Here is a 27,703-nt window from a genome sequence, read left to right on the forward strand (position 1 = left end):
ACACTGCGGCTGTTGAACACAAACTTTTCTACTAGGTAGTGTGGAGTGTAGTGCGGCTGTGGGTATGTGACTGTATCGCTGTGTACTATTTTTGCACACTATTTACTACGGAAGTGCGCATTGGGAGCCTGTTTTCCCTTTAGCGCTTCAGACTCCAGTTCCGGGAGCTACAGGTGGCTCCTCTGAGAGTCTCCATGTTTTCTCCACACACTACTCTCACTCTTTTTCCTCACATTAAGTGCAGTGTGTGAAACACACAGCTACACTTCTCTCAGCAACGTCTTTCTGAGCCTTTTTTTTTTCTTTTTATAAATCACGGCATCTTTTGAAAATCATGGCGGGACTCTGTGCGAGTTGGACTCCTTTTCCTCCTGGTGGACTTCTGTAAATAGCGCCGTTGAGAACTTAATGCGCTGCTTGTTTGCAGGGGGAAAATAATAATAATAATAATAATAATAATACTAATAAAAAAGCAGCATGCCTTTTCACGAAAGGACGGTGGAGCCGCGGCGGTTGTGCCGGTTGAAGGAGGACGCGGGCGCTCCCGGCGCGGTGCTGTTCGCGTCTCTGGATGAGGTGAGCTCGCGGGCGCTCGTGGTGCTCCTGCGGCAGCTGAGTGATGTGTCCCGGCACGCCAGCGACATTTTCCGCGGTGTAGAGCTCCAGACTGCGCTCGTGTTCCAGCGGAGCTCCCGCATCCAGCAGCGCCTGGACAGCTTACACACCGCTGTGAGCCAGCTCAGCGCCAAACAGGTTAAAGTCCGTAAGTGTGCACAACTTTTAGCTTCACTTGTGGGTGACGGGGCGTCGCTTAATTGAACTGAATTGAACTGAATTGAAAGTTTGAATGTTGTGTCATTGCAGTTCAGTTATTTGGGGACATTAGAAACAAATTAAGGCAGTTTGACCTGAGCTGTGATCTTTACGACTTTAAAAACCTTTGTCTTTTTATAGCAAACTGTGAGTTGATTTATGCTTTTGACCTTTTATTGAGATTTAGTCATAGTGCACTACATGAACCGAGGACACATATGTAGAGCAAAAAACGTTTTGCACCTTATTCGAGCAGCTCCTAATGAAGCTTTGTGTCAAGCTCATAGCACAAGTCCACACGCCTTGACTTAACTTTGCTCCACTGCCACTAGTGTGTGGTTATTCGGGTTTAGTTTACAGTATATAAAAAGATAACAAAGCAGTGTGGTGGGTGCACTGTGGTCCAGTGGTCAGCACACCCGCCCCGCACACCTGGGGCTGGAGGCTCGAATCCTGCCTCTGTCACTGCGTGTAGATTCCTCCTGGCAGTCCAGTTTCCTCCCCCAGTCCAAAGACATGCGTTGTAGGCTGACTGGTATTTCCAAATTGTCCATAGTGAGTGTGTGTGCAGTTGTGCAATGGGCTGGCACCCCATCCACAGTGTCCCCTACCCTGTGCCCTAAGTCACCTGGGGTAGATTCAAGGCTCCCCCACAGCCCTGTGTAGGATAAATGGCACAAAAAATTGGATGGATAGATAACAAAGCAGCATCTAATGTACCTTTTAACTTTTTTTTTTTTTTTTGTGCTCTAACCTGAGGTTATTGTGGGACAAGTTGCTCTGCTCTGGATAATTGTTTGTTTTGAACGACTCCTGTAGGCTAATGTTTTCTTCTCAATGAGCCGATTTTGACTCATATTTTAGGTTGTCTGTTTCTCAGCATTTGATTAACATTTACATCTTACTGGATTACCTTTTCTAAACGATAAGCAAATGTCATACCCTGCATGTGTATGTGTGTGTATGTGTGTGTGTGTGTTTCCCCTCTCTCACACTCCTGCATGCTTCTATAAACAGTGAATCGGTTCATGTGGACTGTTGTTTTTTTTTCTGAAGAGTCTGTAAAATGCAGGTCACTATTGCTAGTGTGTGAAATGAAGGCGGGTGTAATGTGTTACGTGTAGAAACACATGGCGAGCTGTGGGTCTGATCTGAGGTTATGCAAATGTGGTCATTGTGAAGGCAAAAGGCCTGTCAGGATTGATAGATCTGCCACAACGTACCAACCATCTGTGTATGCAGCAGCCTACACACACACACACACACACACACACCCACCCCAACACCCCCCCAACAGTTTGAGGCAGGATTCTGGCATCCATGTCATATACACTGACCAATTTGAATTTGAACCATTTATTTCTCCAATTAAACACCATTGTAGCAGCACTAGCAGTGTTTATGGTGCATCATGTAAACTGTTTATTGGAATGAAGTCATTCAGACTGACAAAAACAGTGTGGTTCTCATATATTGCAAAGTACACCCCAGTCCCAGCTACACATTATGAAGCAGTGTAATGTGAATATCCTCACTGTGCGGTCCAGATTTTAGCTTTTACACTTTTGTTCCTCTGAACATAGACACCAGAGAAGGGAAGAGTCAGCCAGCCAGCAGCTCTGCTCTCAGGTGTGGTTTAAAGCATGGAAGTCCATGTTTGTCCCTGGACATGGCAAACATGTCTTGTGTTCCCAAGTCAGTGTACACACACATGTTGTGACCTTGAAATTACAGGTTCTACCTGACAGCACTGTGATTTTAAAAGACTGAGCCAATAACCTTTATAATTTTAAGCAATGGTTTGGTGTTAAACATCAAGTATATATGTGTACACACACACACACGTCATGCACTAAGGAGAGGCTTCGGTATGGCCACTCTGCCATAAAGCTCCGATCGGTGGATTGTTGCGGTGATGGTTTCTCCACACACAATCTCTGGAGCTCAACCAGAGTGACCATCAGGTTCTTGGTCACTTCTCTTACCAAGGCCCTTCTTCCCCAGATTGCTCAGTTTGGCTGGGTGGCTAGCTCTAGGAAGAGACTTGGTTTTTTTCAAACTTTTTTCGTTTGGAAGTTTTTTCCAAACTTCTTCCATTTAAGAATTATGGAGGCCACTGTGCTCTTGGGAATCTTCAATGCAGCAGAAGTTGTGTTTTGTTTTTTTTTTTTTTTTTTCCTTTTCCCCCCCCTCTAGCCTTCCCCAGATCTGTGCCTCAACACAATCCTGTATCTGAACTCTGCAGGCAGTTCCTTTGACCTCTTGGCTTGGTTTTTGCTCTGATATGCATTTTCAGGTGTTAGACCTTATATAGTCAGATGGGTGCCTTTCCGAATCATGCCCAATCAATTGAATTTGCCACAGGTGGACTCCAATCAAAGTGTAGAAGCATCTCAAAGATGATTCAGAGAAATGGGATGCACCTGAGCTAAATTTCACTCGTCATAGCAAAGGGTCTGAATACTTGTCAATCTTAATGTCAATGTGATATTTCATTTTTTTCTTTTTAATAAAATTTGCAAAGTTTTATATATATATATATATATACATATATATATATATATATATATATATATATATACATATACATACATATAAATATACATACACATACGTATATAATTAGTTATCTAATTGGCTATTCATGTGACAGCAGTGCAATGCAAACAGCCCATCTGATACCAATGTCCATGCCATCAAAGTTACAGAGATCACACTTTTTCTTCATTCTGATGTTTGATGTGAACATTAACTGATGCTCTTGACCTATATCTGCATGATTTTATGCATTGTGCTGCTGCCACATGATTGGCTGATTAGTTAACTGCATGAATGTGCAGGTGTACAGGAGTTCTTAATAAAGTGAATGGTGAGTGTATATTCAGAGTCTTGCATCTGAACACACGGTCAGTGTATTTCTCATTACCTCCAAAACTTGACCTGTTTACGTGATGCATGTTTTGGCTAGGTTTTTGGTAACTGTTGTGGGAAAACACTGACCCCCTTGCAGTGTGTCTTCAGACCTGTCTTTCTGGATCGGCTTTGTTTATTTGAGATTAGTGGTTTGTCTGGCGATAAGATGTTTAAAGGTGAGAGGAGGTTGTGGCATGGCAAATAATATCATCCTATGTGAACACATTAAAAAAATCACAATTTTTACCTTGGTAGCAATCCGGTTAATTGAAAAACTGTTCACAATTCACGATTTTTCATTTTACATAATAAACACTGGCTGTTGTTTACAGGCTCTCAAGGTTTAAATGTTGTTCATATCATACAGGTGCTCAATATACAAGAACTAGATGCATGCAGTCTAATGATAATTATCTTCACACAGTTTTAAACCTGAAATGGTGGAAATGCTTGTTTTCCTGTCAAACAGCATTACGGTCTCATATTAGGTGGTATGTTTTAAGTGAAGCCTCTGTTCTTATCATGTATGATTTTTTGGGAATTGGATGAACTTGAGTAGGTGATGCGCTGCTCTGTTGCATGTGGAAGCTGTTAATTCTGTAGATCATGTGTCAGACTCAAGCCCTCAAGGCACTATTCTTTATCCTGTTCTACTTTCAGAGTCTGGGATATCAGTGTTAATCAATAGAATAGATAATAATACGTAAAAAAAAATGAATAGCTTTAGTTTATGACCTTCCAAGGCTCACAAAAATACAGAGCAGCCCAGACAGAAGTTGAGTTTGACCCCTCTGTTGTAGATGGCAAATGGCCAACTTGCATTAACAGTGTAGTGGATGTTCAAGCCTTAGGCTATAGTCTGATTACTGTGAGCATGACAAACAAGATCGAATATCATTTGCTTTCATATTGTTGAAGCTGCTGGCTTCGAGTTTGGATTATTTATGTAATAAAAATGACAACACTGATACTGAGCAACACTCAGTAAACAAGGCTATAGAATGACTAGAATACTTGAATTTTGCATTTGACGTTGTGTTTATAGCCTTTTTTTTGGACATTGTTGGACATGGTGCTAATTAGGGAGGTCCTGACCCAATATTGAATTTGACACTTTCTGATCTGATCTGATCTCCAGAGATTGTCATTTACACCGTTAACAAATGTTATCTGTTGTGACACAGATCTTAGGAAGATCTAGGGATGAGCATAAATACTTGCAGCAATGATTCCTCATGAAAAATAAAAGAAATTGCATGAGTGAATGTGTATTTCATTCTTTTTTTTTTTTTAAAACTTCATACGTGTTATTGATTGCAGTCCAATAACAATCAACAAAACATAAGTCATTACACAAATGGAACAGAAATTGTTATTTACTGAAAAGTCTAGACTAGTTTTGGATTTTCAGTAACATGACAAGCTGCATTTTATATGCGTTATTGACATCACAAGTGAGAGAAAAAGAGAGGCTTGTGAGGGAACGACTGTTTATTATAGCTGGTATAATGTAAGTGATAACAGTTGTCTCGCATAACTATGAAAGGTTAAAAAGCATGTTGTATTGTTCATTAATAAATTAAAAATGATAATCATTGGCAAGTCACTGCAGTATAAGAGAAGTAACACACTTCAGCATGGACAGGTCCTCTTCTTTTTGTCGGGCTGCATCACACCACCCCAGTGTGGATTATTTTTCTATAACAGCATAGCCCATTGTGTGTTATTCTTTACTTATTGCATTGAGAGTCAGATCAGTATAAAATATTTACAGCGATAACACTGAAACTGAATAAAATCGACTAACCTGAAAAGTTTGTTAGCCCCACAAGAAACACTAGTCCACTTACGATAGCATAAATAGCTCAAGTGTTTACTGTGTGGAAATTTTGTAACAGTTTCTTCCAAAAACCCTTTTTAACTTCACTCTGCCTGTGTTCACTGCATGACAAAAATCATAGGCCCTTGTAACGCCAGTCTCTCCAGAGCAGAGCTCCCAACTGAGATTTAATATCAGTCATGTTAAAGAGAGTTTAATTAGCTCTAATTCAGGCCTCTTAATTCACACATCGTGTTTTATAGCACAATTTAGTGCAAGCCTGTGTGTACACACACACCCACACTCACTCACTCACTCAGTCTAAGAGCTCTCTGTGAGCAGAGGCATTCCTCTCTTTATCCTGTAGATAGGTGTGTTTATTTGGCACCACTCCTGCTTTAACACCCAGTCTCCTGATATATCCACTGTCTGGTCTCCTCTAGTGCTCAGGGAGAGCCGACTGACATTAAAGTAGCAGCGCCGCCCACATTAGACCACCAGTGTTTTCCTAACCCACTGATCTGCACTGTGTGTAAATTATACCATCAGCACAGCCAGTGTGTTTAGACTCTGTGCCACATTGTTCTTAGCCTTTCTTCTTAATTATGTGTTTCATTACAAGCTCCTGTGGTCACATGATTACTTGGTTTGCTTGAGTGACTACAGGCCAAGTTGTTGTTGGCAGTGACACTATCATGTTTTTACCACATACACACACACACACACACACACACACACACACACTTATATTATAGGTATTATAGTATAGAAATCTGTGTGAAGGACACATGCTATGCACCTTTAAGTTTGTCAAAAATAAAGAAGCCAGACAGGCTTTATCTCGAGGGCACAAACACTGCCCAAATATGCTGCCTATCTAGGCAGCCTACTCCCAAACACAGGGATAGTGATGATGTCTTGAAATGTGTGTGATAGTGGTAGGTATTTGCCCTAAATCTGCTCTGCTTTTCTCAGGCCATTCCCAGTTTTGTGATTGGCTAAAATCTGTAAGTTGCGGCACTGAAAAACAGGAAGGTGGGAATAATGCAAGTGAAGTCCCTTAAATCTATGCTACAAATGAAATGAATAAGAAAAAATTGGAATAAGTTTGGAAGTTTGTAAGAGCAGAAAACATTGTTGTCTTAAGTCCACCATACTTAGACCACACTAGATGTATTCCCTGGTTTGTTTGGTTTTTTTTTTGCATTATTTATATGTTAAACAGTTTTGGTAACCTTTTTTAAAATGTAAGTCAAGTGGTGTTTTCTTTAGGCATTTTTAGATTGCATGTCCCTTGAAAAATGTGTATACCTTTGATGCTATTACTGCTCCAAAATTACAGGCTATGTTGCCTCACAATCAAAGCTTACAAACTAAAAGAGTTTGTTTCACAGAAACAAACGTTGCAGAGTGCACAGTAACACTGGGCTCGGTAACCTATTCAGCTCCACCCAGTGTAACTGACCGATTCTGCCTGTTGTGTTAATGTCATTTCACACACAGACTAAACCTCCAACAATGAATGCTAGTGAACAACCAGCAGCTAAACGGCTCAGATACACAACGAAATCTAATGCTGAGTGGAGTGTTCAGTCTGACTGCACAGAGAAGTTAAAACTCTGGGAACATTTTGCATTTGGTAAAGTGTGTTTGTGTGATGTACAGATCATGACATCAGGGGTGTTCATCGTCAGGTCTGGAAATAAACACAGCCAGTGTTACAAGACTGAAATGCAAAGTACACAGTTGTGCAATACAAACAGCACAACACTCAAGTAATTCACACACACACACACACAGATGTTTGTATGTGCTGCTATAGCAGTGTGCAATATATGCACAAATTTATGTCATTATCTTTTCTATATTTTTGATGGTAATAGTATATTTGACATCAAATTTAAGAAATCATAAATATATTTTGCCAGTACAACATGGAATAGTGTTTATGTACTTTTTAATCTTGATTAGGCAATCTTACTGAATGTCATTCCTCTGTGGTATGCATCTTCTTTAAACTTCCGCACATTATCACAAAAGATCTTGACCTGCTCAGGCCAACGTAACAAGAAACTTTTTAATGGTGCCTAGGTTATCTTACTGCAAAGATTATTTTGGGTAAGGAGCAAGTTTAACAAAGGCGGTGGTATAGAAATACTGTCTCAGCACAACAAAAGAGTGATTTGTCAGCCTTGTGGGATTTTTTTCAATTGTTGGTGTTTCTCGATGAATGAAATGGAGGTTTTAATTTTACTGTCAAATATTTTACGTTTATTAGATCTTTATTAAGCTAATTTAGTTGCAGTGCATGCTGGGGCTACTGTTAAATACAGAAAAAAGTTAATGTATAAATGCCTGTGACTTCAAACAGAGTATTTCAGGATCTTTTATCCAGTTAGACCTTTAAATGCTTTAATTATGGAATTTAGCTTTCTAACATTCAGTAGTTTCAGCTAGATAAATAAGTTAATTATGTGCACTCTAAGAGCTTTCTGGGAGCTCCTGCCTCTGTCTGTACAGGCCTAGATTCTAGCCAATCACAGCCAGCATTTGAGAAATTACCACCTGATTTGGAAATGTCTAGATATTGAGAAACACCGTAATGTGTTGTGCAGAGATATTACACACATGAGATTTGTGACAAGCAAAGTTTTAGGACAACTGTATTAGTTGCCTTTGTAAATTTGCTTAACAGCAAATAAGACAGCAATTAAGACAGCGGTTAAGACAGCAGTTAAGAAACAATATTAGAAAGATTCTATAGTTGGTGGTGTGATGTTGCCTGCTGCAGTGTACATTTACTTTTACCATCCCAAAGTTGAGTATTTTTCAGTAAGAGCAATAGCATTGCGAAGTGTTTTACTTGCCATTTTGAAAATAATTATTATTTTCATTCATTAAAGAATGACATATTACACTTTGTAATCAGTTTCCAATTACATGTAATGGTGTGGAACGCCAGCGAAACTAGTTAGTTCCTGTTCTCACTCGCATCATCCCATCGGATGTTCCCTTATTTTCTATTGTTAATAAGAAAAAAAACTTGCAGTTTGTTTGGATTGTATTTATTACTCTCTAGATACTTGGTTTGTTGGGTTTTTGTACTGTATGTATTTTCATTACCACAATGTTAATCTGATCCCACCACTACTTTCTCAAGCCTCTGTGTCTGGACTGCTGGCTGCTCTGTGACTGCTGATGCTGGGGAAAAAGACTTGAGATTCTGCAAATGTGCCTCGAGCTTTTACGCCTCTAGTATAAGTGAAGAGCTGCCAGCTCAGCCTGAGGAGAGTGAGACAAGACTGAGAATAATTACCACCTGTGGGAGAAGGTCCCTGAAACATGCCGGATCATACAGTATCTGAGGAAACTGTGTAGTTCACGGGGTTACAACCCAGGCCAGGAGTCAGCTAAACCAGAGTTTAAAACCAGTCCTAAACCTGATTATGGAGTAGTCCTGCCCTGCACGTATGACCGTTTTCTCTGCTCTAGCACACCCACATCAGTGCAGGAGCGGATTGTTAATTAGCTGAATAGTTGGATCAGATGTATTTGAGATGGGAAACCACCCAAATGTGCAGAAGAGGTGCACGCCAATGCTAGGATCAGGAACCACTGGAATTATGGCTAGTGTGGGTGTCATGTATGGCGTCAGTATCACGTATCGGGCGATACTCAGAGTTTTAGATTCTTTTTTTTTTTTCTTTCTTCAAATCTCTTGAGGCAGAATCCCAAAATGCCTTTATATTTACTACACGACTGCAAAGTGCATTGTATAGTCAGCGACTTCAGGATAAAGACAGTAAAAATGCAGGTCTGAACAGGGCCCATGACGTGAGATTTGCAATCGAGATCTGAATTCCATAGAAAGTCATGTATGTCACCTACACGTATGTTTGCATTATCCAGATTATAAGTCCATTACCACACAGTACTATCCACAAGTCTGCTGAGACTTACATGTGTGACTAAAATGAGTTTATATTTTCTGCGTGGTTTGAATACAATAGCTTTGGCTTACAATGAAACTGGAAGAGTTTCTACTAAAACTATTGTTTCTACTATTCATTTGATTGGAATGCAGCATTAATATTGTTACTTTGTCTTGTGCAGGTCAAGCTCTTTTGTGCTGATGTACGGAAGTTTAAAGAAGATGCATAACACGGAGGAATGACATTCAGTCAGGGTTAAACAGCAACGACAGGAAAGGCCAGGCACAATCGGATGAATGAGAGAAGTGTTGTAATTGTGAAATGATGGGTTGTGTCTCATTTTACCAGAGCTGCAGAGATTAGCAGGAACGGGTTGGGCTATGCATCCTGGCACGGGTGGAGGGTCTAGGTGTGGATGTGGAGCGTTGGCTATTGTTTTTGGTGACGATGCTGGACTTTGCCTCCTTTTCCTCATTTATGTACAAAAGGCAAACCCGAACAAGGGATTGGCAGAAGTGGAGCAGGCAAACAACTAACATAGCAGTGATGTACATCTTTGTGTGTCTGCTGATTCTACTGTGATAATGCACAGTATAAGCCAAAAAGTTTTCAAATGGTGGTTTATGAATGTGTTGCAGACCAGTGTTACTGCTGTAAAATCCACTCTTCCTCCAGTGCTAATGAGGAGTGGAGCATTGCACCGCCCTGCTCTTTTTTATACACTTGTGTGCATGAGTGTGTGCTCTCAGTCTGTGTGGGAAGACTGTCTTTAAAGTTACCTTTGATGAAACCTCTCTGGACACAACATAGAAATGGACCCAAGCCTCCTGTTCCCATGTGTAGTGTGTATGTGTGCATCTGCACCTGATTTTGTGTGAAAGTCGGGGAGCAAAGTTGGCCTGGCAGAAGTCCAAGGGAAATTTTCTTTTTACTGCAGTTTTCCTTTCATAATAGCCAAAAGTACTACTTGCTTCCATTGAAGCAAACTTTAGGCAGAGTAAGCAATTATTAATTTAATGACTTTAATTAAGTAATTATACCTTACATGTTGGCACAGCTCCAGGGTTCCTGGTTCAATCCTGAGCTCAGGTTACTGTCTGTGTGGACTTTCTGTCCTGGGATTTCCTGGTTTCCTCCATCCTTTCTTTTCAACAACATGCCCCTAGATGTGAATAAATGTATGTATTTGCATTGTGCCCTGTGATGGACTGACTTCCCATCCGGCGTGTATTCCGTCTTGTGCCCGGTGTTCCCAGGATAGACTCCTGATCGACTGCAGCCCTGACCACAATCATAAAGTGCTTACTGAAGATGAATGAAAAAGTAATTTTCTCTATACTAGTTTTATTATGGAGAACTACGCATGTGTTTAGTAGCCACATAAACAAAAACCATCTTAGATGTTAGAGTCTCATTTTCTCCATACACAGCATGCGTTAATCATCCTCTAACCCTTTCAGTGTCTGACTATAGCATGCTGTTGCCTGGATAATATTTAGCTGCTGAACTGTTCTCATTCAAGCAGTCACTATGAGGTGCGCAAAAACACAAACAATGCTGCCGCATCTGATACACTCATACCAGTGCTACACACACTGCCTTATCAGTGTTACTGCTGTTCTGAGAATAGTCTACCATGAATAATCTCTGGTCAGTGGTGCTCATATTGTGGTCCCGTTTCATTAATGGGCAGGTGTGTCCCGAGTAGGGAATAACAAACAACAGACCGTGCTGTGGGTAGTGTGATACCCTGAAGTTACCGCCCCAGAGTGTAGCATTTATGTTTAACAGCACAGTCCAAAGTGTGTTAGTCCACTTATAACACAACAGTTTGAGTTTTTATGGTTTATAGCAATTTGCATTTTTTAATGTTTTATAGTTTGAAATAATGTTGAGGAACATCCATGAGACAAGTTATTGCCTATTCTCACTTACATTATAGCAACGATAAACAGTCGTTCACTCGCATCTCCTTATCTCTCTCTCTCTCTCTCTCTCTCTCTCTCTCTCTCTCAAAAAATGCTGCTTGTCATTTTATTGAGAATCCAGAAAGTGTAAACTCCTCTGGCCTAAGAACTTGACCTTTATTATTATTATTATTATTATTGTTATTATTATTATTATTATTATTATTATTATTATTATTATTCCCATGACTGTTACAAAGTGCTGTTAACTCAAGACTCCTTCCATAAATGTTAAATAAATACCTCCTAACAAAACAACTTCACCACATCAACGATTATACATTTTACTTAGTTAAACATCACCATGTTTATTTTTAATCTGTTTATTATTAATCTTAGATTATGTTGAGTGTCCACTATACAAGTCCCTGTGTATGAGTTGTTACTCTAGAAACAAAAACGTAATAGAATGAGTGTATTAATATAAACTTATCAGTCATGTTACAGCCGGAACTGTCAGAGTCGTGCTGTTATACAAAGATAATGCACACCTTTTGACCAGTCAGATTCAAGAAATCGACCAGGCTGTGGTATAAAATGTGCATCGCAACAAATAGGTTAGTAAGCAACTACATAATGACTTATATGATACACTGGCCAGGGAGTGTAGATAAAAAATGAATGGATTTGGCTGATGTCCTGCTGTCTCTGAAACTTCATTCTGATTATCTGTGGTTAACATCCACCTCACAGCATCAGTTCTACATTGTAGTTGTGTAATGTGATGGGGTTAGACATGTGTTTGCTTTGCCCTTTCTCCTGCCCACGCGTTTTCACCCAGTGTGTTAGTTCAGCTTGGCTTTAATGCCCCGAGCCTAGCGCTGCTGCTGATGGGCAAATCCAGAAGCTATTGTGTTTAAGGACACATCTCTCTGCCTAATGCATTAGCTCAAACAGTTCAGTGCGCACAGACACATACAGGCACCTGCTTACACGCACAATGACTGTGAACTGTAACGCATGAAAGCTTACTAAAGAGCAACCCTGTCATGTTAGCCGGAAATCTCTAGTGGTGGAAAGTCCACATCTTTTAATAATTGATGATGTGTAGATTATAATTAGATAGCAGTGTGTCTGTTCTCTAACAGAAGTCCATCGTTTAAACTTTTTTACCCTTAGTTGTTTGACCTTCTTTGGAATCAGAAAGCATTTCCTGAGCCTCCCTCTTCAATTCTGACAGCTATTCAGCGAGTATTGGGCCTCTCCCTATTCACAACGGAAGCTATTCACATCCGTCTTAATTGTGCCACAGTGTGGCCTGATGGAGTGTATTTGGATTAGGAGGTAAAACAGCCTCTTTTTAGGCTGAGGTCAAAGGTGAAGAGGGAGCCTTGAGTGTGATCATTAGGCCTTCATGAGCATGCAGAAGAAAGGGTGTTCTCATCCACTTCTCTCATTATTTACTCATTATTCATGAAGGAATATTATGCTAAATTGTAAATTTGTTAAAACCTGGTGTTTCAAAAGTGCATGCTAGTAACGGCACTGAGTTAGAGCGTGAGACAAGCAGTGTTTTTCTTTTCTCTAAATATAGCAAATAATCCGATGACTGCCTCTGTGAACTGGCCATTATTAATTCCGAAATAGCTTGATAGACTGTAGTGTTTTTATTGGTTGTGGTGGCTGTGTCAGTTATTGACAAATTAATATACTGAAATGTTAAAATGCCCTTAAATTCTCAACTGGCTGTGAGGGCTTTCTACATATATAACAAAAAATTAGCTAATAATTGTTTGCTAGTTATTTTACACTCCTGTTCATTTTGACTGCCCTGGGCTCTGCTGTCTCACCCCTAGACCTGTCTGTCCATCTGTCAGTTAGACTCCTGAAACTGGCACTTACAAATGTTCTCATTATTTCCTCTTTATGTAATTTTATGTAAAATATTTGAAATTGTGTATATTGGAGTTAGTATATTTTTCATCGTCTGAGTGCGGGAAAAACTGCAGTTACAAAATTAATGCTCAAATCTGTTCTGACTGCAGTAAAGTCTTTCTCAGTTACTTAACTGCATAATTTTTGGCTTGAACCACTAAATGCTTTTTCAGTAGCTGTGAATTACTCTGCAGAGTAATACTCCTACGAGAAGTAATGTGGTATAAAGTATATACTTGTGCAGTATATGGTGTACTTGTATGACGTTTTGAATTTAGACATTCACATTTTTAGAATATGAACAATGACAATGGCTGCGAAATCCTTAGCCTTTTGAAATTGTAGTTCCTGAACTTATAAAAGAAGCAAAGAGAGTGTGAAATTAGAAATGAATAAGTGTGTTAAGTAGAGGTTTGCCTGTTTGATTGTTGGTCCCATGTTGCATTAGTCACTGGGCTTTGTGACATGGAACAGTCGGTATTACACACAAGCATGTATCACATCAGGATTCTCTCTAAAACAAACTCTGTTGACAACACATGCTACATACTGCACATACTGTAGTACATGTGACACACCTCGAAAGTAATAATTCTCTCCCTCTGTGGCCACTATATGAGGGTGTGTGATGCCCTACAGCAGGTGAAGCAGGCTCCTCTTACAGAAACACAAAGCCCATTGAGGCCATGTGGCTGCACTTAACTGCTCTGTTCCTCACTGCTTTCATGCTCAGTAAAAATAAACCTGGATTTTCCAGCACATCTGTCACTCAGAGACCCTTATTGTTTCTCCTCATCCCTTAACCTTCCACGGCCAGTCTCTCTTCCACTTCCTTTTTCCTCTCTTAAAACCTCAATGATTTATGTTGACTGAACATGGAGACTGAACGTTAAGCACTTATACGCATAAATGTGGGTTAGATCACTCAAAAAAACAGTGTGTGTGGTCGCTCCAACCCAAACCTTTCATTACTATGAAATATTGTAATTGAACCCCTCCCATAATTCCTATGACCATGTTTGGAGTGGTGTGTGTGTGTGTGTGTGTGTGTATACACCACATTGTGACAAATGCTGAACACTAGATTGGTCCTCTGTACACAATTTTTGTTGTTAGAACGCTGATGAAAGATGATCATACAGATACAGGTCTAAAGAAGCTTCAGTTAATGTTCACATCAAATATCAGAATGAGGGAAAAATGTGATCTCAGTGATTTGACTGTTGCATTGTTGTTGGTGCCAGACAGGCTAGTTTGAGTATTTCAGAAACTGCTGCTTTCCTGGAATTTTCACACACAACAATCTCTAGGGTTTACACACAATGGTGTGAAAAACAAAAAAAACATCCAGTTCCACAGGCAGAAACTCCTTGCTGATGAGAGAGGTCAGAGGAGAGTAGCCAGGCTGGTCCGAGCTGACAGGAAGGCTCACAACCACTCTTTACAACCGGGGTGAGCAGAAAAGCATCTCAGTATGCACAACACGACAAACCTTGAGGTGGATGGGCTACAACAGCAGAAGACCACATTGGGTTCCACTCCTGTCACCCAGGAACAGGAATCTGAAGCTACAGTGGGCACAAGCTGAAACTGGACAGTTTTGATTGAAAAAAGATTGAAGAAAAAAAAAAAGTCCTCTAGTCTAATAAATATTGATTTCTGCTGCAACAGGCAGATGGTCAGAATTTGCCATCAACAGCATGAATCCATGGACCCAACCTTCCTTGTGTCAACAGTACAGGCTGGTGGAGGTGGTGTGATGGAGTGAGGAATGTCTTCTTGGCACACATTGGGCCCCTTAATACCAATCAAGCATTGTTTTGAATGCCACGGGCTATCTGAGAATTATTGCTGACCATGTGCATCCCTGCAGCATTAATGTGAACACTAACTTTGCCTTTAAAGCACAGTAAATGTAATACTAGGAAAGGCCTCTTTTTAGCCTTTATGTTTTTATTACACACTGTAATTACCAGTAAACCAGATAGCATGACAGACGGAAGCTAATGATCTGCAAATAAAACAGCTAAACACGGGGTTAAACAATAACCATGAAGTCACTAGTGTTCGGAGAAGCATGGAGCCTTTTCCAAGTACAAGATCAGCACCAACAGAATTAAAGGGTACTTGGGGAATTAGGTGAGCGCCGCTGTTTGCTGATTGGAAATGCAAAATTGATGATGCAACGTGTTACTGGAGAAATACGCTGAGTAAAAATCACAGAATTGTCTGCTTCATCAGTACTATAATGCTGGTTTGTCTCTTTCTCTTTAATTTGTTGAAACTTTGCCAGGTCAAAAATTACTTTTATGGCACAAATGCAGCACAAACAGAAACACTTTTATATTCCATTTATTATATAAACTACTTTTATAAACAAATGTCCTTACAGTTTCTTTTGCACATTTTGATTAACTTGAGTTGATGATCAGTTTTTTTTTTTTTATTTTACTGCGCATTTTATTGTGGAAGAGATTCGATTGAAAAAAAAAAAACAGTAAATGATTTTTGTCAGTATTTTGTTGCAAGCATAAGCAGTGATCTGTTTATAAGCTGGTTAAGCAAACGGCCGATCAGACAGAAAATGTTCCAGTTTACTGTTGATGGAGAAGGAATCTCACAGGGCTAGAGCCTCGGCTGGTTCTAGATATTATATTGTTTGAGGCAGTTGTTGTTTTTGAATGTATAGTGGAAAAACACCCAGAGAGTGTGAGTGAAAAGCGATGCATTACTCCATTGACTGGGACCAAAACACTGATCACAACAGGTTCCAGGTATACACACACACACACACACACACACACACACACACACACACAGAGAGAGAGAGAGAAAGAGAGAGAATGTTTTGAAAGAACCAAATGCTGTTCTTGTTATAGGTTCTTTAAAAAATAGGTCACATTTATTTTGCTGCATCAGTAATAGCTGCCATTAATCATTATTTTGATAATTGATTGAATCTATTGAATATTTTTCCAATTAGTCGATTATTTGGATTATTTTAAAAATATATTCAATACTGGTAATTTTTTTAAATAAAATTTTTTGCAGCATTTCAATCAGTTAATAATCAGTTGCCAACTATTTTTATTATTATTGAATTTTATTGATTTTGTCAATTAGTTGTTGCAGCCCTAATTACAATTAATAATGCGATAAGTGTCACATCATCTTTTTGCCCACACAAAAAAAGCAGGCAGGCAGTAAAAGTGCTGTGTGGACTGTCTTGTGAGCAGCTCTTGTTGAACTCACTACATGAAAATATACCACACTGCAGAGTTTAAAGCAGGACAAAAGCACCACACTAACTTCAGCCAATTCATAAGGGAAATCATAACGGAAAAGGTGAGTACCACATTTTTGTCTCTCACTCTCACGCCCACTGCTGACACACACACACTTCCTACACAGCTGTGCTGGAGCTCCTGGATACTCTTCTCCAAGAGGATGTTTTTCAGGAAGGATAGTTATTTGGAAACTTGGTCTTGCCAGTAAAGTCATATTGCAGTAAAACCATTTGCGAACCCTCCTCATTTCTGCTGGTTATGCAGAACGTGGGGTGGAAGCTCGTGGGTGGCCAGATCTTTGTATTTTATGATTTTGAAGTTATGAGCAGTGTAATGAGCGTGTAGTTTAGGCTCTAATACTGACCACACTTCCAGACATTGTTTATACCTGTGGGATTACAAAGCACTAAAAATAAGGTGCTGCGTTTCTCTCTTCTGCACTCGCTGGCTTTTTTTTTGTGTGTGTGTGTGTTTCGGGTTTGTTTTACTGCGAGGTCATTGACACTGCTGGAGCAGCTGTGTGTAGATTGTCAAAGGGGAGTAGACAAGAATTTGAGTCTGATAACTATATAAATACGTATACAGCCTGCATGTCTGTGTAGATCAGTGTAATGGAACTTGGTGCAACAGGTTCAGAAGACTCCACAGCGTTATGAATAAATCAGCCTGCGCTACAGAATGAGGTTTTGACAATGGCCCTATCACATCCTCAGTCTCGTCCCAAAGTATTTCTCTTCTAGCACAGTCTGTATTGTGAGAACTGCTTTTATAGAGGCCAGTCTTTTAGGCGCAGGGGAAATGTCCATCCCATCCATCCTCCTCTGTCTGTCTGAACACGCAGTATTTTGTCCCAAACATACAGAGAAAGAGTGGTGTGTGTCTGCACCACAACAGAGGAATGCACTAAACAGACGAGTGCTGAACGCAGTAGTAGTGGTCCTTCTGGGGAATATGAAGCACAGCGATGTTCATCTTCACGGCAGATATGCAGCGTTTAATGTGGTTACATGGCTACATTTTCAGATCATCTGGCTCTTAGGATGCACATCAGTGAGTGATATACCATGACTGATGCGTGAGGCAGATGTAAAGCGGGCCTTTGAAAGCCCTGTTCATGGAGACACACACACAGACACACACGCACACACTGGACAGATGTCTTAAAGGAATTTTTCAGGGCTTAAACTCTGTCCACCACATCTGTAATGTATATGTATTTACCACGGATAATCATTTCGACACATTTCTCTGTACTGAGAAAAGATCAAAAACCTGTTTATGTAAAACTCACTTATAATGGATTCGTAAGGGGAGTTGTTAAACTCCGCAACAGCGCTTTCAAATTTCTCATACTGATTGGTCAGAAAGTGTCAATTAATGTTCTATATCAGCGCTGCTCAGTGTTTCTGACCGCAAGGCAAATCAACACGCTTTCCTCAAAAAGATCCACACAAGTTCCATACATGTGTGTGATCCATACGTGTGTGTGTGTGCTTGGGTGTTTGGTTGTGGAGGGGGTCCGTTTTATTCTCTGACTTTCTCCTCCTTCTTTCCACAGCAGAGATAAAGTTCGAAAAAAGGGAAAAAAGTGTTATTGACAAGCTGAGTATAAATTATAAATTTTATGAGAAGGAAGCAGTAATACTGGTTCTGTGGTTTTAGGCATGAATTGTCGAGTCTTTATGAGCTTGTGTAACACAGAACAGCAGCGTTCCGGGTCAGACATAAAACGGCACACAGCTCATATTAGGTGTGTGAAGACTGCTTTTAAAAAACAGATCTCTGCCAGATCTCTCCTTTTGGTCAGCCTCACACACCTCTGTGTGCCTGATAGAGCCAGGTTTGCATTTGCCAGTCAAACCCTGCAAGTGTGAATACATTTGTGTATGTGTGTGTGTGTGTATGTGTGTGTGTATGTGTGTATGTGTGTGTGTGTGTGTGTGTGTGTGTGTGTGTGTGTGTGTGTGTGTGGCAGGAGGCAGAAGCATGCATAGCTGTGGTTTGAAATGTGTGTGTTTTTACTGTTATTGTGCCAAAAAGCATGTGTACTTTTTTATAAAGTATTTGTTTATATCCGAGAGCTTAATGGCAGAGTAGGGACTGATTTTGTCACTGTGTATGAAAGCAAGTCTAATGCCTAAATTTATATTTCATATGTACTTTAAATCCTACATTTTATGTTCATGTTGCAATTCTGAGTCACATTTTACATACTTATACTTGTCTCGTTCAGACTGTATTCCGGCCTCTCGCTCAGTATTCTTGGGATATGCTCCAGATCCACTGTGACCCTGACCAGGATAAAGCAGTTACTGAAGATGTATGAAAGAATGATTGAATTCACATATTAGCAAATTTACAGAGCACTGTACAGAGCCCTGATTACTGGTTAATAGTTTTAACTGAAATGTGATTAATTTATACACTTTCGAAGGCCGTCATCCGAGAAGATCGGTTCAGAGTTCTGAGGTTGGGCTTAAACACAATCGTGTTGGCTGATTGGTTAAAGCTTTAGGCTAATGATCAGAAGGTCATGAGTTTAAATTGAAGTACTAACACTGTCAGTACTTGAGCAAGACCCTTAACTCTTGCACAATTGTATCATCTCACAAATGTCAACCACTTTGGATAAAAGCATCGACCAAAAGAGCAAATGGATCATGGACCCACATGTGGTTCTTCCCCAAACTGTTGACACGTAGTTGGAAGCACACAATTGTATAGGATGTCTTTGTATGCTGTAGCATTAAGATTTTCCTTCACTGGAACTAAGGGGTCGAGCCCAAACCTACAGAGCGAGGTCCATGGAGACATGGTTTGCCAAGGTTGGAGTGGAAGAGCTAAAGTGACCTGCACAGAGCCCTGATCTCAACCCCACTGAACACCTTTGGGATGAACTGGAACACCGACTGCATGCCAGGCCTCCTCACCCAACATCACTAATGCTCTTGTGGCTGAATGGGCAAATCCCCACAGCCATGCTCCAAAATCTAGTGGCAAACCTTCCCAGAAGAGAGGAAATTATAAACACAAAGGGGGAATGGGATGTTCAAAAACATGACTGTGATGGTCAGGTGTCCACAAACTTTTGGCCATACTGTATATAACTTGTGTGTAACATGTTGAATGCAGCCATCTCCAGTTGTCTCTAGGTGAGTAGCTTATGGGATTTGCACTTTTCTGACTGACTATGTATATGGGGAGTGTAGTACCCAGGCTTCAGGCTCTGATGGAACAGCGAGTGCGGTTTCAGTACACCCCCACCTTCCCCTGTGTGTGTGTTGAGGTCACTACTACCGTATCCTGACTGTGCTGGAGTTTGAATGGGGAGTTGAGGACAGACGGATCTCATGTTTCGCTTGACTTCATCTCTACAGGATGTCTTTCAGGCAGGGTTTAGTGTGTGTGCATATGTGTGTGTGTGTGTGTGTGTGTGTGTGAGAGAGAGAGAGAGAGAGAGACAGAGAGAGAGAACACTAGTTTTGGAGTTCTCAGTAAATGAACGGTTAAAAAAAAGGTTTAAATCTTTCTTTTTGCTTTTGTGGCATATTTTAATTTGCTTCCATCTATTGGGATCTTGTACAATAGCTTCTTTAGCCTCTCTTCACAGGCTTCTGGGTGATGTGTGTGCATATTCTGCTGGAGAAAGGCAAGGCCAGGAGGGTTAATCAGCCAAGCCTGGGCTCTGACTCCTCAGGGAACATGGCTCTTCTGGGACTGTCGGCCTGGTGCTCATCATGCCCCAGTGTCTCTTTGTGTCTGTCACAGTGAAGATCATTTGCTAGTCTGATTTATCTCTTTTACATTCCCATCCATATCTCATTCACTCTTCCACTCCTCCATGGGTCTGCCCCCTGTTCCATAAGAGGATCATATACTGATATACTAATATAATCTTTATCTCTTAGGCTGTCTATTATCAGTATTTTAATTAAACTGGACACATCAGGAGTTCTTCCACATTGAATCAACAAGCTACACTGGCAGAAAAGCACACAAGCACCTACTGAGGAGGTGGAAATGTAAAAATTTTATTCTATAGCATAGTGCTGTTGAATACTCCATTCTGATTGATCAACACCTTCTGACCAATGTTCTGTAGCAGCACGGCTGAAAAAATACAGTACTCCAGTACTCCAAGCTAAATCACAGTTTTCTATGCACTCCTTTTAATAGTTTATTGTTTCTATAGTAACAGTATTGTGCATAATTTAAGTCTAACAATAAACTGAGTTTTGTGTCACTTAACAAAAAAGTATATGCACAGGCTGTGTGTAGGTGTTTGCCCCACCCTCCCCAGTTGGTAGCTGTTGTGTGATGTGGGGAAGACGTAGTTAGCGGGTGGGAATTAGCAAGAAAGTAACTTGTTTTGTGGATGTTACACAACATTAAATGTAACTAATTTGACGAAAAGTATGATGTGCCATTCTTTAAAAAAACATTTAAAAATGTAATCATTGTACACCACCACCCAGTTATGTTCCATTGTGTTGTGTTCCTTACTTGGCAGATAATTTTATCCAAAGCAACCTACAGTTGACAGGCTAGAAAGCAAGCAGTTGATGGTTGGTGGCTTTCTTAGACTACACAGATGCTGAACAAGAGGATCTGTGGAGTTCCATTAAAAAGATCAAAATCAGTTATGACAACCAGCAATAACTATTGATTTTTGTGGTGGAGGACTTGTGTGATGTGATGCGTTCCCAATCATCTGATTCTAACATTTTTTTTAAAAACAATTTTTCTCTTGTCTTTATAAACTTTGTGTGTTCTATTCCTGATTTGTTATTTTCTCTCTACCACTCTGCATTCTTTGTCTATATTTAAGGGTATATTTTTGGGATTAGGATTGGCATTTGTTAAGATACAGAAAAAAATTCTATGTGAGAGCAATGGAGAGATTTTGATGGAAGGAAAGGAGAGAGTTTATGATGAACACTCACTAACAACATAACAACAAGGAGTGTGCTAATTGGCCTAGGGTGTGTGTGTGGGAGGGGGTTGACCAAAGCAGCTGCTTTTTTTTTTTTTGCATCTTGCAGACACTGGGGCCTCAGCACATCAGAGTGCCCTTTCCTCTCGTTTTCTCTTTCTTCCCTTCCTCCATCCCTCTGTCCAACCCCCACTCACCCCAGGGCCATATGGGGACACACCCAGCCGGCCTTTCATGTGGTGCGTTCCCTCTCTCCAGTAGAGACGCCTCCATAGACACACACATAGCCACATCCACTGTGATGGAGAGGTGGGCCTCTGGCTCGGAGATCTTCCACATGTTACACAGAGTGGCACCTGGAACCCATCAGAGATGCCAATTAAAACAAATGTACCACTGTCTGTGTGCTACAAAAGCCCATTTCGTCAAATAAACACCCTGTGGCGCTGTCCATGACCGCATACAGTAGCCGGCCCGTAGTCTGTTTTTGCTGAGGCTGTAGAAACACAGGCTGGAAACGACTAAAGGCCACAAAGAGAACAAAAGCTTTGTCAGCTCATCTGTGTGCATCTGGATGAGGAGGGAAAGCCAGATGAACCACTGAACAGTCTGTTTTCATCTCCATTTCTGTCTTAGGTTTGCTCTGTGGACTGGAGAGTGACACTCCCTCAGTAATCATGCTCTCTCAGATGGGCTTGGTTTCACTTTGTTCCCATACTCGCATAACCAAACTTGGTTTTAATCTGTTTTCATATCCACTGTGCCTGAGCACTATAAATAGATCTCTATTTAAAGCCACTATATTGTGTGAGCTATACTGGGAGCCAGAAGCTAGGCCTAAGCCTCAGTTAGTTCACTGATATACATAAAAAAAATCTGACGACTGCAAAAAAAAAAAAAAAAAAAAAAAAAAAAAAAAAATTCAGGACACTTACATACACTTAATTCATCTGATAAATTAAAATTCCAGGTCCACACAAGCCAGTCAAAGCATTCTTGCAAAGGTAAGTTAACTGTCACCTTGTTGTACTCCCACATGACAAAGATGTTTGGCAGAGGGAGATGGAGAAAGGGAGAGAATTTGGATTTTACACCTTGCATCTGTAAATAAAGTGCACTAAAACTAAAATTTGACCACTTACCTTTCAAAGTGCAACCACTGTGACAAAGCCCTGTATGAGATTCAGTCAGAAGCATCTCAATTTGTACAAGTATGGATGAAAAGGAAAATTTATATTAATTTCACATCAATGAGTTATTAACACATTTACTGTGACACTAGGCTTAAAATATCCCATGATGATTTCACAGTGAAACAAATAATGGTGTGATACCCTGATAGTGGTGGAACTATGCATTTTTCTCTGACATTAAGCCTCTAGAAGAAATAGACTGTCTGTTGAATAGCTTGAATGAGTGGCAAAACCTGCTTACCCATGGCATGTGTACTGCACCTGTGCTAGACATCCTTACATTCCTGTAGTTATTATTAAATAATACTCATAAATGACTAATTGGCTCTTTGAATTTTTAACCTCTCAATAATGGACTATTTGCAAATAAGAACTCATTGCTAGTATTTACAGTTCCCATGGCCACACCCTTTCTGCCTGCCTGCTCAGGCTAGAGTTCAGTATTTTCCTGCACTTCCTGCAGATATGTGGGAAATACGCTTTGTTTTGATTTGGTTTCAACCGCGGTTGCTGGACGTAGTCTGTTTTCCTTGTTTTATCTCCTTTATATTTGAGTACCGTTGTGCATGAGGGAGGAAACCACAGTACAGATAGATCATAGATATTTTCACAATATTCTTCCCATGAAAATATACACACATTCACACAGAGAAACACACACACAGTGGAATGTCAAGGCCTCAGTGAGTCATGCTACTATTGGGGCCAAGGCTGTCTGACATTCCCTCTGTTTCTGTAGTACTTTACTGGGTTCTGTAGAACATAACGCCTTTCATTGTGTCTCTTTTTCTCTCTTTCTGCACATCATCCTGTCTGGGGCACTCAGTGGCACTCAGTCACGGTGATGATGAGTGCTTGTGGAACTGGTGGGCTCAATGTAACCATGTTTCATTGAATCGCTACAATATTCCACTCAGCGTAGTTGAAGATTTTTTTGTTTCAATGAAGTATGTAGTTGTATGTATATTACTAATTCCTCTGCTGTGTAAAAATAGTGCAGCCTAATTACTGACCAGATCTGCATCAGTTTGTGCATTGGGCGGTGCATTATTTATGAAGCCACACACATCACAGTGTCTTGAGATCTCCTCGAGTGACAGAATCCTGAGTGGAGTATGTTTGCCTGAGGAGCAGTGATGGATGGATGGATGTTTGGATGGAAGAGCAGGGGAGGGTTCCCATGCTACTAGTTCACCACAGTGAGACCACAGGCATTTGGGGTCATGTAGACACCATGGTGCTGTTCAGCTGAAATCTCTTAGTTTGGAGTGCCTTAGCCTCTCTGTATGCCTGCTCTTATCTCAACCAGCCAAACCTCTGCAGTCATCCTAATAGAGGCACTTAAGAAAGTGAAGGAGTAAGTGAGTGTGATGTGAACACTGTGTTTGTGCTAGTGCAGAGAAGGTTTATTGGCTTAATTAGCACCTCATTGTATGTTTTCGTCTTCTTCTCCTTCTTCTTCTTCAGCTTTGTTTAATTTTTTTTCTAAATTCACCTCATTTGGGGGGGGTGGGGGGGTGGGGTGTAACTATAATTCACAAAGTCATTATACTGCTCATATACTTTGAACTTCTCAACATTAAATCATGATTCTTCTTTCTCTTTATTTGCTGGGATTTGCTGAGTGTTCTTGATGTACAGAATTTGTGATTTGCCAAACAGGAAGTTAGACCAGAACAGTGTCTTTGCGTCTTCTACTAAACTAAAAAGTGCTTGGCCCCGTTAATTGCTGCTTGCAGCTGTATTTAACAGCCTATTTGTTATATCTGAAATGTTAGGTTAACCAGAACAATAAAAAGGCAACTTTTAGTGCAACTTTCTTCTCAATGTAGTAATCTTTTTTTTTTTTTTTTTCTTGTTAAAATAGGCACCACACCAGCATTGCTAGCTGAATAGTGTAGATTATGAATCAAAATTTGTTTACCGGCTAACTAGATTAACAGTTTAAAACCTTAATTAGCAGGTGTTTATGGTTTTTTAGAGTCATTTGGTGATTCAGTTTTACTGAAAAGTATAAATCAAAGCAAATTATTCATCCATTCATATCCATGGTACTAAAACAAAATAAATGTGCCACATAAATGAAGAAAAATACTGGTACTTGAGCGTTAGTATTCCATGGTCAGAATTCAGCCCGGTGGTTTCTTGAAATTGGATTTCTGCTTCGCCCTCAAATTTTCATTTGGTACATCATTACATAAAAAAGGAACCTCAGCAGGAATCATTTTCTGGATTTCAGTGTGAGAATACTATGTTGTAAGCACACTGTGCATGCAACATTTAATAATCATCATCATCATTTAAATATACTGTTTTATTTTGAGCCAAAAATCTTTGTGCTTTACATAGATACATACATGAAATGTTAAGGAAAATATTTCTGTTAAAGCACACAATGAACCATGCTACAATTATTATTAAGTGGAATTAAAAGATATGATTTCTATGATGACTAATCTTGAGAATATATAATAAAATTAAATACCCAAGAACTATGAATGCAACAGGATAAATAAATACATTTTTAATCTGGATTTAAAAACACCAGCAGAGATTTTTAATATTCTATGAAAAAGTTTCCCAGTTTTAGTGATGTAAGAAAATAACCTTTTGTCACAACCCTTTAATAGCTTCCTAGCTTAGAGAAAAGAAGTACAAATATAGTTTTGGTAATTTGAAGTAATATTGACAACAAGTGTTCTTTCAACAAGTCCACATTCATATGTAATGAAGACATAAATGAATTAATCATCAGCAGTACAGTGGATCTTGGTAACCACAGCCACACACTGTGTCCTCTTACCACTGTGATGGACTGAGCATCAGGCATCTTTCTCCAGGTGTCTGTACGTCACTGTTATTAGAAGCACTTGGTCATCTTAGTCCTTGGTTTAGAATATTTGGGCGGGAGGAAAAGGGGCCCTTCCTTAGCAACCACGCGCCTCCCTAGATAGCACGGGCATCACCTTGGCAACCTGCCCGGTGGGGGTCACTCTGGTCAGGTCTCTCTTAATTCCCCATTCCCTCTTTCCGTCTGAGGCTCTTTTTGTTGCGTGTGTGGGTTGCGTGCGCGTGTGTGCCTCATCCATGCATGCAGCCAGGCATCACTGTGACACCAGAGAGCAGTGACAGTGTGTGCGTGTGTGTATGTGCAGGGATTTACAGTGCAGCTTTGTGTGTGGTGTGTGTGTGTGTGTGTGTGGTGTGTGTGTGGAGATTGAGGGGATAAACGGTCACGGTCATGCCTGTGAGAGGGATCCGTCTTTGGGGCCTCAGGAAGAGGAGGAGCCCCTATTCAGGTATGCTGTTGGAGTGTGTGTGTGTGTGTGTGTGTGTGTGTTGTTCAGAAGAGTTACTTCAGTCCATTGCTCCCATAGAATGTGTGTGCATGTAACGGAGCATTTAAAGTCTTTCTTCATACCATTATTAAACAATTACTGAGGTTTTTACTAGCGGTTTTAAGAAAATCAGGCTAAAGCTGCCTTCAAGTCCTCGTGCGTACGAATTCGGAGGTCGTGATTTTGGTTGGTGGTTTTGGTTGTAAAATGGATGGCGTGAGAAACATTCTTTTGTTTTTACGTATATTTTTGTATCATCAATGACAAAGCGTATAATGAAAAAAAATAAAGAACAATTAGGTAACCGGTTTCAAACAGCTAATCAAAGTTTATGTCATCTAAAATGTTGGAAGGTGTTTAGTTTAATTTAGGGTGCAGGAGGAATTTTATTTTGGCTAAACTATGCCTTCAGTTAGCATCAGCGTGAATCGTGCAGGAAAGATTAGTTTAAAACTTCAGATTCCGAATATTTGTAAAATGAAAAATTTGTCAGATTTGTCGCAATATAACCTTAATAAATCCTTTTACCATGTGACTCTTTTGGGTGGATCCCTGTTGTATGTCAGGCACAGACCTGTCTGAGGCACCAGTGCAGTTTTGTCGTCTGGTTGAACGCACGATAGAACACAAATTCCTCTGTCTTTTGTCCTTCATGTGTTACTGTCAGTTCCTGGAGTCCTGCATGCCTTTTCCACTCATACATCACCTCACAGCCGTTAGACAGATATCCTAATGATAACCTCAGCCTCACTTCATATATGTGACTTGTTTTAAACATTTGTGAATGGTTGTATACAGAGTGAGCCTGATTTTATAAGTGACAGTGTGTGTGTGTGTCTGTCTGTCTGTCTGTCTGTCTGCGTGTCTGTGTGTGTCTGTATGTGTATGTCTGTCTGTCTCAGTGTCTCTGCATGTTTGTCTGTGTATGTGTCTGACTGTCTGTGTGTCTGTCTGTGTTTCTGTCTGATGATCTGTGTTTCTGTTTGTGTGTGTGTGTGTGTGTGTGTGTGTGTGTTACATAGCCTAACGCAGCAGGGATTACTGTGTCCTCCTGACCTGTGCAGATTTGGTGGGGCAGGAATGCAGTGAAGCTGGGTGGAATGTGCGCTCTTTTGTGCAGCAATTCGACCACATTCAGAATCTCCAACTCATACTCACTGAACCTCAAAGCACCCCAACACACACACACACACACACACATACACACACACACACACACAACAAAGTTTCTAATTGATAGACTGCAGCTTATCCTCCCCTCTCTTACTCATGCTTCTTAACACACACACACACACACACACACACACACACACACACACACACACACACACACACACAGAGCTTCCCCACTCAGCTGACTAATTGCCTATATCAGGATTTCCCAAACTAGGGGTCATTTGATTTGGGGTTGCGAGAGAAACTCACAATCTCTTATTTTGTTTTAATATTTTATTTTGCATATTAATATTATACAAACCCCCCAATTATGAAAACAGATTTTGTGTGCTACTATTTTTTTTTTAAATGTTAGAATTCAAACATGCTTCTATGAAAACACTTCGTACGTTTCAGTGCTCCAAGTGGTCTCAGATCGATGACTCAGCATTTTTTTGTGCATATGTGAACACAACAA

The 27,703-nt window shown here is 40.3% G+C and overlaps 1 protein-coding gene across 2 annotated transcripts in view; it reads left to right on the forward strand.

Annotated features, from left to right (window-relative positions):
* Positions 1 to 79: 79 nt before the first annotated feature.
* Positions 80 to 27,703, forward strand: part of nhsl1b (NHS-like 1b) — a 100,979-nt gene continuing 73,355 nt past the window's right edge. The window contains exon 1 of one of the 2 annotated variants that reach the window (XM_026923264.3): positions 80 to 763. In XM_026923264.3, coding sequence (XP_026779065.2) covers positions 478 to 763 — 286 coding nt within the window. In that variant the 5' untranslated portion in view covers positions 80 to 477. The remainder of the gene's footprint in view (positions 764 to 27,703) is intronic. The other variant, XM_026923271.3, reaches the window with a different exon arrangement.

The sequence above is a fragment of the Pangasianodon hypophthalmus genome, chromosome 19 (genome assembly GCF_027358585.1).
Source record: "Pangasianodon hypophthalmus isolate fPanHyp1 chromosome 19, fPanHyp1.pri, whole genome shotgun sequence".
Taxonomy (NCBI): Eukaryota; Metazoa; Chordata; class Actinopteri; order Siluriformes; family Pangasiidae; genus Pangasianodon; species Pangasianodon hypophthalmus.